General features: G+C 45.4%; 1 protein-coding gene across 2 annotated transcripts in view; it reads right to left on the bottom strand.

The window, feature by feature from the left end:
- The window catches only part of STAB2 (stabilin 2), a 162,721-nt gene that overhangs the window by 64,281 nt on the left and 86,157 nt on the right, over window positions 1-12,283 (bottom strand). For both annotated transcript variants that reach the window (XM_060025489.1, XM_060025488.1), the window contains 8 exons: window positions 11,916-12,011; window positions 10,177-10,272; window positions 7,625-7,672; window positions 5,997-6,133; window positions 5,451-5,565; window positions 2,629-2,706; window positions 477-575; window positions 282-389 (listed from right to left, as the gene is read on the bottom strand). In XM_060025489.1, coding sequence (XP_059881472.1) covers window positions 282-389; window positions 477-575; window positions 2,629-2,706; window positions 5,451-5,565; window positions 5,997-6,133; window positions 7,625-7,672; window positions 10,177-10,272; window positions 11,916-12,011 — 777 coding nt within the window. The remainder of the gene's footprint in view (window positions 1-281; window positions 390-476; window positions 576-2,628; window positions 2,707-5,450; window positions 5,566-5,996; window positions 6,134-7,624; window positions 7,673-10,176; window positions 10,273-11,915; window positions 12,012-12,283) is intronic.

The raw sequence follows: 12,283 nt of genomic DNA, 5'->3' as shown, positions 1-12,283 counted from the left end.
GGTGGCCATGAAGATGTTTCCAGGTTCCTGGGATGCCTTCATCCTTGTGTATGTGAGCCTGAGTGTGTGCTTCCAGGGGTACGAACTCAATATATGAGTAGCTCTGGCTTGGGGGAGGTTCGGGTATGAGAGAGTCTCTGCTCAAGTTTACGTTAAATATCTGGATATCGACAAGGAAGTTTTGATGAAAGAGTGAAATGGTACATGGTTGATGGACTGAAAAACTTTAAGTGTTTGAATTTCCAGGAAATAATTTCCCAGGTTATTATTGCTGATACTACCAGAGTTGTGACCTTCTTCTCCCGGATGTAACTCTCAATGGCGTCGTTGTTTGGAGCAAACACCGTGTAAGTGTCAGCAGCCTCGATCGAACTTGCCAGATTATGTTGCTGTGATGGAAAGAGACAGGAGCACGTGAGGGACTTCTGTTCCCAGGTAACCCGAGCAGAGGGTCATGCAGAGGACGTGGTACTTGCAATGATGTAGCCCCGGAAGATGGAATAGTCAGGCATCTGGTCCAGCCGGGTGAGTAGGTTTGGTAAGGAGCCAGTTAGACCTCTTTGGGGAACCAGAACCTGGGAAAGGAAGCCCCAAAATTCTGTTAGCCTGCCTTGGTAGGACTTGCTGCTCTCTGGTACATAGGTTCATGTCACATAACAATATGTGATCATGAAGCCTCTGCAAATAGAGAACAAGGTACCTTTTCCTTTGATCGTTTGCAAGACCAAAGAGGGGTGCATAGTTTGGGAAGTGAAGTGGGTTGGATTTCAGCCCTACTCCACCACCAGACCAGGCACCTCTAGGCAGGGAACAACCTGCACAACTGTTCATGGTGGCCCTAACATAGGGGACCACAGTGTCCAATGGACAGGTAGAAAAGGAGCTCCTTAATGAGCCACTGCAGCCCAGAGGCTAAGCCGTGAACTTGAATCAGTTGATGCGCAGCCATGGATCTCTGTGTCCACATAAACTTCTTCCTCAATCCAGCTACCCAGCCATGAGGACCCTCAGTGGCCTCCTTTGAGAAGTGAGGAGAACAGCACACACTTTCTGAGGGTTGTTATAAACATCAAATGAGATAATGCAATACATGACACCTGGCACCTAGAGGGCTGGCCATCATTCCAATATTACTGCACACAAGGTGGGGTGGTGATGCTGATGAGGGACAGAGAAGAGAGGCAGCTCCACCCCTCCGGGACACGCCATTATATGGGGGCTCACGACCTATTCCATAAAGAACTATCAAAACAAGGGGGCACAGTTATGCCAAATGAGTTCTATACTGAGAAATCCCACGGGATTTCAGAGGAAGGAAAAGGGAATAAAAATGACATTTATCGAGGTCTGCCTAGGCAGCAGTGAGAGAGGAGGTGTTGTTTAATACTCATAGGGAAGAAAAATGGGGCTCAGAGAGGTTATGTAACTTGCCCAGGGTTACACAGTTAGTTAAGTGCCTGAACGAGATGCTGTATGATTCTAGAACTTACCCTCTTGACACTATGTCAGCCTCGGTGATATGGGCTGCAGGGATCAGGGATGGCTTCACAGAGGAGGTGGGACTCGACCTGGCCCCCGTGATAATAACGCTCAGTGCAGGACATGGGTTGAGATGCCATTTTACTAATGAGGTTTTGTTAATCAAAAATGTAAATGAGAAGAAGTAGTAATTTTACACTTAAAAAAAATTTTTTTTTTAGTACTTTGAAAAGCCAGTATTGGAGAAGAAAAATACTCTTAGTAATACTGCTTTCTGATAAATGAAGCCATAAGCCCAGTATAGTTCCCTGCAAATGACCTATCACTTGCTCAAAATATGGTGTATTTTTTAATGCCTCTTGGTAATACAAGAGAATTGCAAGGTCTTTGCAAAGTGTTGCACTCAGAAGTCTTATAAGAAGCCTCTCTTTTCTGAACAGAAACAGTTAATGTGTTCTGTAACTTGAAATAGAAAAGTATGTAAGTGCCAAGTGAGAATAATTTTAGTTAAAATGCAATTAGTTAATTGCCTTTTCTAATCTTCCGCTTTTCAAAATTTCCCAGTATACCCTAAATTCGAACTTTAATTTTAAATGAAGATATTAATATAGTAACTGAAAATTATAGGATAGTTTAAAAGCTCGTTTCCCATTAAACTTTTTTTTCTCTATTTCATACCTTTGAATACTGTTGAATTGCATCTTAGAAGAAAATAAAAATTCTACAATACCCTTCCTACCCTTTTCCATTTTTTTTTTCCAGGGCACAATAATGCAGAGGGGAGAGGACCAGTGACACACAGCCAGTTGCGTCTCCTCCAGTTCTTGATTACATCCAATCTGGGCATATGGACTTCCCAGTACTAAGGTTCCCGTGTACCTTGTAAGATGTTCTGATAACTAAGAAATATGATATATGTGGCCACACATTATACGGGACCCACTGCAGGATATAGGCTGAGTATATAGTAACTGAGTCTTACTGAATGAGTAGAGCCTCGAAATGGTTTTAAAATAAAAATAATGAAGCCCAATACAGGTTGTTTTTATATTAAGGCTAAGTATTTTTTCCCAAAAAAGATCCTGCACAGGAGGATAAATAACAAAAGGAGAAGAGATTCCACGTGTGCGGGAGGAAGCGATTTGGTACCTTGTTGATGACGTGTATCACTCCGTTTGTGGCTGCGTTGTCACCATCAATGACGCTCGCTCCTTCGATTGTAATATTCTGTGAACGCACCACAGTGAGAAGGTGAGTCCCTACAGAGTACACCCAGGGACTGAATTATTTGTGGGTTTCCCACTTTTTGAGTAGTAGTGACCTCCTCACTTTTGGACCATGACACACAGTCAGAAATATTTTTAAACTGTGAGCCTTTTGACATTACACACACACACACACACAATTGAAATGAAATAATACTTTCCTCTACTATGTGGGAGGCACCTGATCATCGATTCTACTCTATTTCATTCTATTTCATTCAAAAAGTGCTGGGGACTTCCCTGGTGGCACAGTGGTTAAGAACCCTCCTGCCAATGCAGGGGACACGGGTTCCATCCCTGGTCCGGGAAGATCCCACATGCCGCAGAGCAACTAAGCCGGTGCGCCACAACTACTGAGCCTGCGCTCTAGAGCCCACGAGCCACAACTCCTGAGCCTGCGTGCCACAACTGCTGAAGTCCATGCACCCCAACTACTGAAGCTCATGCCGCCTATAGCCTGTACTCCGCAACAAGAGAAGTCCCCACTCGCTGCAACTAGAGAAAGCCCGTGCGCTGCAAAGAAGAACCAATGCTGCCAAAAAAAAAAAAAAATGCTGGCTGAGGCTCACTAAAGTGACCCTGCAGTTGGAAAAACACCGCAGATAGTGTTGTGGGTTGAATTGTGTCTCCAAAATTCGTATGCTGAAGTGCTAACCACCAGTGTCTCAGAATGTGACCCTATTTGGAGACAGGGTCTTTACAGAGGTAATCAAGTTAAAATGAGGTCATTAGGGTGGGCCCTAATCCAATATGACCGGTGTCCTTATAAGAAGAGGATATTTGGGCACAGACAGCTATGGAGGGAGAAGACCATGTGAACGTGAGGACGGTCATCTACGAGCCAAGGAGAGAGCCTGACGTCAGTCCTCAGAAAGAACCAACCCTGCCCACACCTTGACCTTGGACTTCGAGCCTCCAGAACTCTGAGACAAAAATTTCTGTTGTTTAAGCCACCCAGTCTGTGTTTCTTTGTTATAGTAGGCCTAGCAAACGAATACAGATAGTTACTGACTTTTCAAGAATATTAATTACACGGGGAAAGGAGCTAAGTAAACCCAAATGACACATCTGGGCTCCGCTCTCTCTGGTTTCCTCTCCTCTTCTCCCACCACTGCTCTTTGTCTGAAATTCCTCCTGGGAAACCTGGGTGCAGAGGGGACTTGCCTCACCCTGAGAACATCAGCAGAGGTCCTGAAACAAACGTTCCTGGCTACTTTGCACATCTCTTCTGGTTACAGGGAGACATTTATATCAGGCGTAAGAAAGAACCCATTACAACTGTGTCTTTGATGGTTGGCTGCTCTAGCTCACAGGTCTTGACTGATTTACCTCTGAATCTACGGAACCTGGGATGAACCTTCCCAGGGTGGGTGTTCGACTAATGCTTGCTCAGAGCATCAGTGATTTCAAACACCAATGGAAAACCACCCATTGTCTGATATATGCATGTAACGTTCTAGAATTATTGTAATAAAATGTAAAGAGTCCATGGGACCGTATGTAACTCTTTTCTGCTTTCTAAAAGGAATGATCTGAGGAAGCACATATATTTAGGTAATACTAGGCATAGAGCCTTTTCACAGCGCCATCACTGATGGGTAGATGGGCAGAAATGCTTTAGAGCTGCAATTCTAGAATATTCTGACCCTGGCCCATGCTCCATTGATGGGGCAGTTCTCATTTCCCAGTAGAGTCTCCGTTTTCATCTTGTTCAGTTCACAGAAAGAACTTTAAAACACTGCCGCATTCAGCAGGGCAGCCAGACTTCCGCACAGAAAACTGAATCCAAGTCCTTGAAACACTATAGAAAAAGCCAGAAGGTGAGCTTCTACAGGGCTCTGCTCTCCTGTGCACTGTCCTGTCTCCAACACTCAGATCAGTTCCTGGAGCATAGGAGGTGTTCAGTAAGTATCTGTTTGTTTATTTTTTTGGCTGCATCGGGTCTTCGTTGCGGCACGCGGGGTCTTCGTTGAGGCATGCGAGGTATTTCGTTGTGGCACGTGGGCTTTTCTCTAGCTGTGGTGTGCAGGTTTTCTCTCTCTAGTTGCAGTGCTTGGGTTTTAGGGCGTATGGGCTCTGTAGTTGTGGAGTGCGGGTTCCAGAGCTTGTGGGCCCTGTAGTTTGAGGCACGTGGGCTCTCTAGTTATGGCGTGCAGGCTTAGTTGCCCCGCGGCATGTGGGATCTTAGGTCCCCAACCAGGGATCGAACCCACATCCCCAGCATTGGAAGGCGGATTCTTTACCACTGGATCACCAGAGGAGTCCCAATAAATATCTGTTGACTGACCCTAGCTTAATACAAAATTGTAGTAATCTCAAATGACTCAATTAGTAGGTTTCCAACAACCAGCTCTTAACCACACATAAAGATCAAAGTTGTGAAACTGCGCGGCCTTCACCCAGAAGAAATGAAAGGATTGCCTTTCCGGATCAGTCTGTTGTCTGTCAGGAAGAGCCTGTGGCCAACCAGTGGGCAGAGAGCTTCATTTCATACTATCCCTGCTACAGAGTAAGAGTGTGTGTGTGTGTGTGTGTGTGAATACAGGTTGCTAAGTGTTGAAGCTGGGTGATACCTACGTGGAGGTTTTATTCTCCATTTATTTTTGCTCACGTTTGGAAATTTCCCTAACAGAAAAAAACTAAAAGTACACTATGAACGTAGGTCACAAGTTTCCACTAAACAGACACAACACGACGCTCTCTTACCCCATCCGCCTTCGCCAGGTGGAGGAAGCTGCCCTGCAGAGACGTTGCCAGCATGTCAGAAGGTGACAGGGCCTGCAGATCGGCCACTCCGTACGTGCCCAGTAGCGTATGGTACCTACGACAACAGTCCATAAGGGCTGTAACGAGGTATCAATGCTTGAGGCAGTGGCATTGTGAGGAGTTAAGATAGTAGGTTCTGGAGCCAGACTACCGGGTTCAAAATCTCCCCCTGCAACTTCAGCCATGGTACCTGGGGTTAGTTAATTAACCACCCTGTGCCTCGGTTTCCGCATCTATAAAATGGGAATAATTCTGTCTGTTTCACAGGGTCCTTGGGAGGATTAACTAGGTTGTACATAGAGCAGTTAGCACAGAATTGGCTGTCAGTCATGTTGACGACTTCCATCCTGGGGTAAGGAGGTGAGGGGGTCCTGGGACATGGTCAGTTGCATGGATCTGAAGGACCACGTGGCCTCCCTTCACTGAACTTCATTCACACTGATGCCAGTAAGATACCATGAAAAATAAAACACACATAATACCTACTTTATGAGGGTGGGAATATTGCTCTTGGTCAACCAAAAGGCTTTCTCATCTTGGTCCATGTCCTCAATAGCTTGTTGGGAAGGCACGAGGATGGTGAGGTTTGAGGCGGCTGACAGCATGGGTTGTAGGGAAGCATTCTGAATCGCAGAAGGAAAAGAAACTGGCCTGACTCATGTCAGAGGACAAATGCTGACTTAATGCTTGGCAGAGATGACAATTTCCCATGTGATATAATTTCAGAGATACTGGGAAGGTCCTAGGGACCCCTTTCCCAAATCGATCCCACCTACTGGCTGACGCCTCCTCTTCCCTCTGAGACTCATCCCTTTTATTTAAACGTGTGAACCTTGACAAAAGGCAAATTTTCCTGATCAGGTCACACTTGAGTCATTATCAGTCATTCACCCTTTAGTCTAAATGAAGAGGCAGAGAACACTCTTGAGAGTGTCATGCGTGTGTGTGCACACGTGTGTACAGAGAACCTTGAGAATGCTTGGATGCCTTTGGAATAAAGGTGGTGGCAAGATTACAGGAACAGTTTCAGCATGAGAGAGAGAGACTGGAGGCCTGAAATCAAACTTTATCTACTCACCTAGAGCTACTTCTGGGTAGAAGCAGTGGTGGGCTTATGTTTCACAACCGGCTCTCCAGGAAAAACAAACAAACAAAAGCCCTGCTTCGCAGTGTTTGCTGATTTCTGTGGTGTAAGTTCTCCCATCATAGCTGATTCCAAGCTACCGTCATAACAGCATAGAAAGTGGAGTTGGGAAAGCTGTGCTCTTGTGAGCTAGGACGAGTGGGTCTAGCCCACCACAGGGCAAGCTTATGAGTGTGGGGTGGGTCTGAATGAAAATCAGCACCTGTTCTAGGACCCTCAGTCCCGGCTGTCCCGTGTGATGGGGGTCAGAGGGACCCCACATGGAAGCAACAGGAAGGCATCCTGGAGTGGCTGCTGACCAGACACTGCGTATCTTGGCATCTGTCTTCTTAAAAGGGACAAGCCACTTGTCACGATGGCTGGCTGAACCTGCCACCTTGGGCCACTCAGGCAAAGATGACAGAGACTCAGACAACTGGGGATGGTGGGGCTTAGACTCTCTGTTATAGAACTTTCCAAAGGAGAGGGAAAAGCTCCTCTGGGCATGTTGGGCTGAGGGCTAAACACACATGAAATAAGACAGTACTGCAACTATAAATGCCAAATATAATTTGGTGAATTACCGTGATGAATTATGCTGACTTTTCAAAAATACCTCTTCTGATGAACGAAGTTATACATATATATTTGGATTGGTTGAAAAGTCGACCACCCCAGCTTATCTTAGACCAGAAGCTCTTGGCCCTGGTTGCATGTTAGAATCACCTGGGAAAGTGTTAAAATACGCTGATGCCCAGGTCAAACCTCTACCCCATCAAATCAGAGAGTCTGGGGGTGGGAGCCTAGGCACGGCTATTGAAAATCATCTGTTCCATGTGGTTCTAAAGTGCAATCAAAGCTGAGAACCACTGTTCTAGACAATTTCCCTCCCTCCCCCTCACCAGCTGCATTTTCAGTTTTCTGTTACATGTAGTCCAAATATCTAAAATTATTATATATTCCCAATCCTAATTCCAACCAAGGTACTCACATTTATCCACTGGTTAAATATAGCTGCGGCAGAGAGAAAGGACAATTCCTTATTCATTTCGTTGCAAGAGAGGGAGGAGAGAGGAGAGAGAACACAGAGGAGGATCAACGAGAGGCATAATCCCAGGGCATCTCTGGGCATCGTCCTTGCCAGCCTTGTCGATGCCGACACGAATGATGCCCAGGCTGGATGAATCCCCATGTTGCCAGAGCCAACCATTTCTTTCATGTTTAATGGCTTGAATTATCTTCTATATTCAAGGGAAAGGAGTAATTCCAGAAACGTTAAATGAAACAACAACCTCAGATTCGTCCCAATCAGAATTTATGTTGTAAGAACACGGCCACCCAGCCCTACAGGAGGGCCACAGAACTCAGTACACTGCCCCTTTCAGAGCTAGCATTGAGCAGGGGCTTGGGACACAGTGCCAAACCACTCGGGTTTTCTTTCTGGTTTGGCCATTTCCTAGTTCCTTAGGCAAGTTCCTTCATCTCTCTGGGCTTCAACGTTCCCAGCTGTGAAACGGGGATGATAAAAGCTCCAGCTGATAGTGTTGATGTGGAAACTGGAAGAGTTAACGTTTCTAAAGTGCTTAGAATAGAGGATGGCATGCAGGACACAGTCAGTAGGTTTTAGCCACTATTATTTTTAACTTATCCGCCATGGGGTTTGTTAATGAACATATATGCTGAACCATCACAACTGGCACCAGGTTGGAGTGAGGGAGGATATAAGATATGAAAGAGAAAAGATGGCCCCTGATCTCATGCAACTTACAGTTGTTTTGGGGATGTTAGGATGTGAAAAAATAACACAGAGGGCTGGTAGATCAGTGATGTTTGAAGGTGTGATAGCTTAAAGAAAGCTCTAGACTTTTGAGTTTAAAAAGTCTGGGTTCAATTCCTGGGTCTGCCATTTACCAGCTGTGGGATCTTGGGCAAGTCACTTAACCTCTCTGAGAACTCAAGTGCCTCACCTGAAAAATGAAAATGATGATGCCTTGCTCCTGGGATTATGAACATTACATGCATTAATGTATGTGAAAACATTTAAAAAATTATTAAACACCACAAAAGTGGCAACAACAATTATTATGTGCAAATTTACCAAAAGGCAATACATCTCAGAGCTGTCTTAATTCCTTTTTGAAAGTGGTTGAGGTTACGGAATAAGTTAGTAAATACCGGTTGAAAAGTAAATCAGTTAGTAAATAGATAAGTACAAGAGCTGAGATGCTCTGGTAATCCCTTCAAGGAGAGGAGGGCATGAGCTGGACCTGAACTGCTGGCAGAAAGACCTGAGGCTGGGTCCATGGGGGCGGGGAACGGAGCCAGGAAGGTGACAGCTGGATAGGCGACAGCTCAGCTAAGCGGGTTGAAGTGAGTTGAGTCCATGTGAAGTCCTCAGAGTTACCAGGCCGAGCATTTGGACTTGATCTTGTTTTCCGTGGGAGGTGAGGGGCATTGTGAAAGCAGGGTGTTAGGGTTTTAAGATTTTAGGAAATGTGGCCCATGGACAGTGCAGAGAAAATGTTGGGTCCACCACGCTCCACGGTCTGAATGTCAGGAGACAGGCCTGATGGGATGAGTAGGAGAAACAGGTTTAGTAAAGAGCAGGAAGGACCCTGATAGGCAGGGAGGCCAAGGTCAGATGCTGCAGCTGCCAGGGAGCACATTAGGGCAGGTGCAGCCCTGGGCACTGTTACGCCAGTGGTTTCCATTGAGAGGAGGGGTAGGAACCAAACTCCAGTGAGTTAAACAAAAAGTGAGTGATGAGAAAATTCACCAATTTACTTTCTCATTTCAACAAATCTTTATGAACAGTAGGAGTGAAGTAGGAAACAAGGACAAAGACCTGCCCTCAAGAGTTGACAGTCCAGTGGGGAGACAGACAATTAGGTGGGACGTGCCCTACGCTGATAGAACATACTAACGGTTAAGTGCTTGGGCTCTGCACGGAGACAGCTGAGCGACCTTAGGCAAGTTTGCTTAGGCTCTCAGTTTCCTCATCTATGAAATGGGCATAATAATAGCATAAGCCCAGAGGCTGTGGTTTAAAGGGGGTGCTGCAGCATGTTAAGGATTTAGTAAGATGCCTGGTACACAGAAGGTGCGCGTGCATGCGTGCGCGTGTGTGTGTGCACACATGCACCCCCCCCCCCCCAGACAGGGGTAAGCACAAGGTGCTCTGGGTGCCTATAGGAGGCACACAGCCCGGACAGGAGTGCCCAAGAGCTCAGCAGGGACCAGTTATTTGCTCATTTGGGAAGTCTGGGACTAGCAAGAGGTAGAATGACAAGAAAGGGAAGGCAGGACTGCTTGGTACACAGAAGGTGCCTAATAAAAGTTACCTCCCTTCAACTTGTAGAAAATTTGTGACTCACAGAGCACATATGCCATTTATGAGAAGCAGTCTGCTTCAGATAAAATCTGGAGCAAATGATTCGTAGAGCACTTTAAAGTCATCCTAGCCAAGAGAGCTTTTTTTTTCTTTTAAATTTGAAGACTTCTGTCTTTATTATTCTGTACTGGAGTTGATCTCAGAGGACTTACCACTGCAGCGTTTCCATAGCAGAGAAGGCCATCTCCTTCGTAGCCCTCTTGGCAAACACAACTCCAGACACCAGAAGAGGTAAACTGACAGGTTGCCTGATACAAAGAAAATGAGAGAAACGATTTGCTTTCCCAACTGAAGCATTAGATATGAGGTACACCTGTGAATCCTCAGGCTCCTTCTACAGTGAGAAGTGCAAATTCGGGGCTGAAAGATGGTGGAAGTAACCCACAGGCCCTCAGCCCTTTCTGCAGGTTTGGTGCACTTCTTACGGAATCACGATTCTTTCTTTTCATCCCTGCCAAGATTTAGCAAGCAGAAATCAGGACACAGAGTTAATGTGAATTTCAGATAAACCAAGAGGTTTTTGTATAAGTATGTCCCATATAGTATTTGGGGGCACGCTTGTGCCGGAAAAGAATTCACTGTGTACCTGAAATTCGATTCTAACTGGGTGTTCTGCATTTTATCTGGCAACCCTATGCTGGTTCTTCCACGCTTTGGAATGAAGTGGAAGTTCCAATAACCTCTCACGTGTCGAACGTCAGGGCTTGGCTGGGCTGAAATTAAGCAAGAGTGTTGGAGCTTCTTCAGTTTTATGAAGTGCTTTCATGATTTCTGGGTAACGGATACGTTAGAGGCATCTCCTCCCATTGTTTCTGTCTTTGAATATCACCCACCTGCCCACACTACTAGGCGTGGGTCTGGCAGTCCTGTTCATGATATGTCACCCCACTCCCTGGCCATCATTGAGTGTCTCATATGTGGACACCTGGACCCAGCTGGGCTGGTCAGATCCTTTCTCCTGTGAGTTAGAATGGGGACACAGAGTGCTGCTAAGTTAGTGGGCATCTCTGGTAGCGGGCTAGACGTTCCTCTAAGAACAGGGAGTCATCACAGAACTGCACTTAAAATTGGGAGAGAGAGAGAGAGGGAGACAAAGACAAAGAGGAAGTAAAGGCACAGGGAGTGGCAAAATGAGAAACTGCATGGTCTCAGAGGACCCAGGGAAGACGCTGCCTTGATGTTGATTCTAAGCCCTCGGGAGGTTTTGGAATTCCTGACTACGGAGCTACCCTGGCGGCATCTGTCCAACGAATTCCTTTTTAGCTTAAGCGGATTTGCGTGGACTCTGTTACTTGCCAGCAAAAGCACTGTGGCTAAGGTGTCGTCTTCACTGGTTCTGACGCTGGGTGCTTAGTGATGTTCTTTTAAAAACATGAACACGACCAGCTCTAACATCTCTGCCTGCTCTTCCATAATTTAGACACAAGGCTCAACCTACCCTTGAATGGGCATTTTCACTAATAATTTGGGTAAAACTTTGTCATGACATGCAAAATGGGAGTCTAGTTACCCTTTAAATTATCCTGGTGATTTAGAATTGCCAGATGTAGCAAATAAAAACACCAAGTACGAATTTTAGCTAAGTTATGAAGAATTTTTTGTTTAAATCTGTCCTGTCTAACATTTGGGTCATAGTTGTGCTGCAGGATTATTTGTCATTGACTAGAAGTTCAGATTTAACCGGGAATCTTATCTGGCAATCGTATGTTGGTTCTTCCAAGCTTTAGAATGGAGTGAAGGTTGCAATAATTACTCACATTCTGCTCAGGGACTCCCTTTGGGAGTAAGAGAGATTTTGTTCATTACTGGGCCCAGATAAAAAAATTACCCAACCTTCTTTCTTTCTCAAGTCATTTTTTTAAGGATTAATGAAAAAAATCAAGTCACTCACCAGTGGATGACATTTCCCAGTTTGTTCCAAGCATGACGTTACTGGTTCACAGTCAATCCCATTGCCTCGAAATCCTTTCTTGCACTCACACTCATTCTGTAATTCCAAGAGCAAAGTCAAACAGATTATTGAAAACAACTAACTGCCTTGCATGACCTGCCCTCACACTGTACCACAAAAAGAAGTATGGAAGCCATCGCTGTTTGGCTCTTTTAGAGAACACCATTAATGTCTTTCGTTTATTACACTTCAGCTTCCGGAGCTATTGGTCTCCACGTTCTACATTACATTTCCCAGTCTGATAGTCCTTTGGTGCATTTTGAATTCATTACCCTAGAGGGGCCATATGGAGATCTGTCTCAGAGAGA

This window comes from Delphinus delphis, chromosome 11 (assembly GCF_949987515.2).
Source record: "Delphinus delphis chromosome 11, mDelDel1.2, whole genome shotgun sequence".
In the NCBI taxonomy this organism is placed as follows: domain Eukaryota; kingdom Metazoa; phylum Chordata; class Mammalia; order Artiodactyla; family Delphinidae; genus Delphinus; species Delphinus delphis.
The sequence above is the reverse complement of the archived record's forward strand: the minus strand, read 5'-3'. Positions and strand labels throughout refer to the sequence as shown.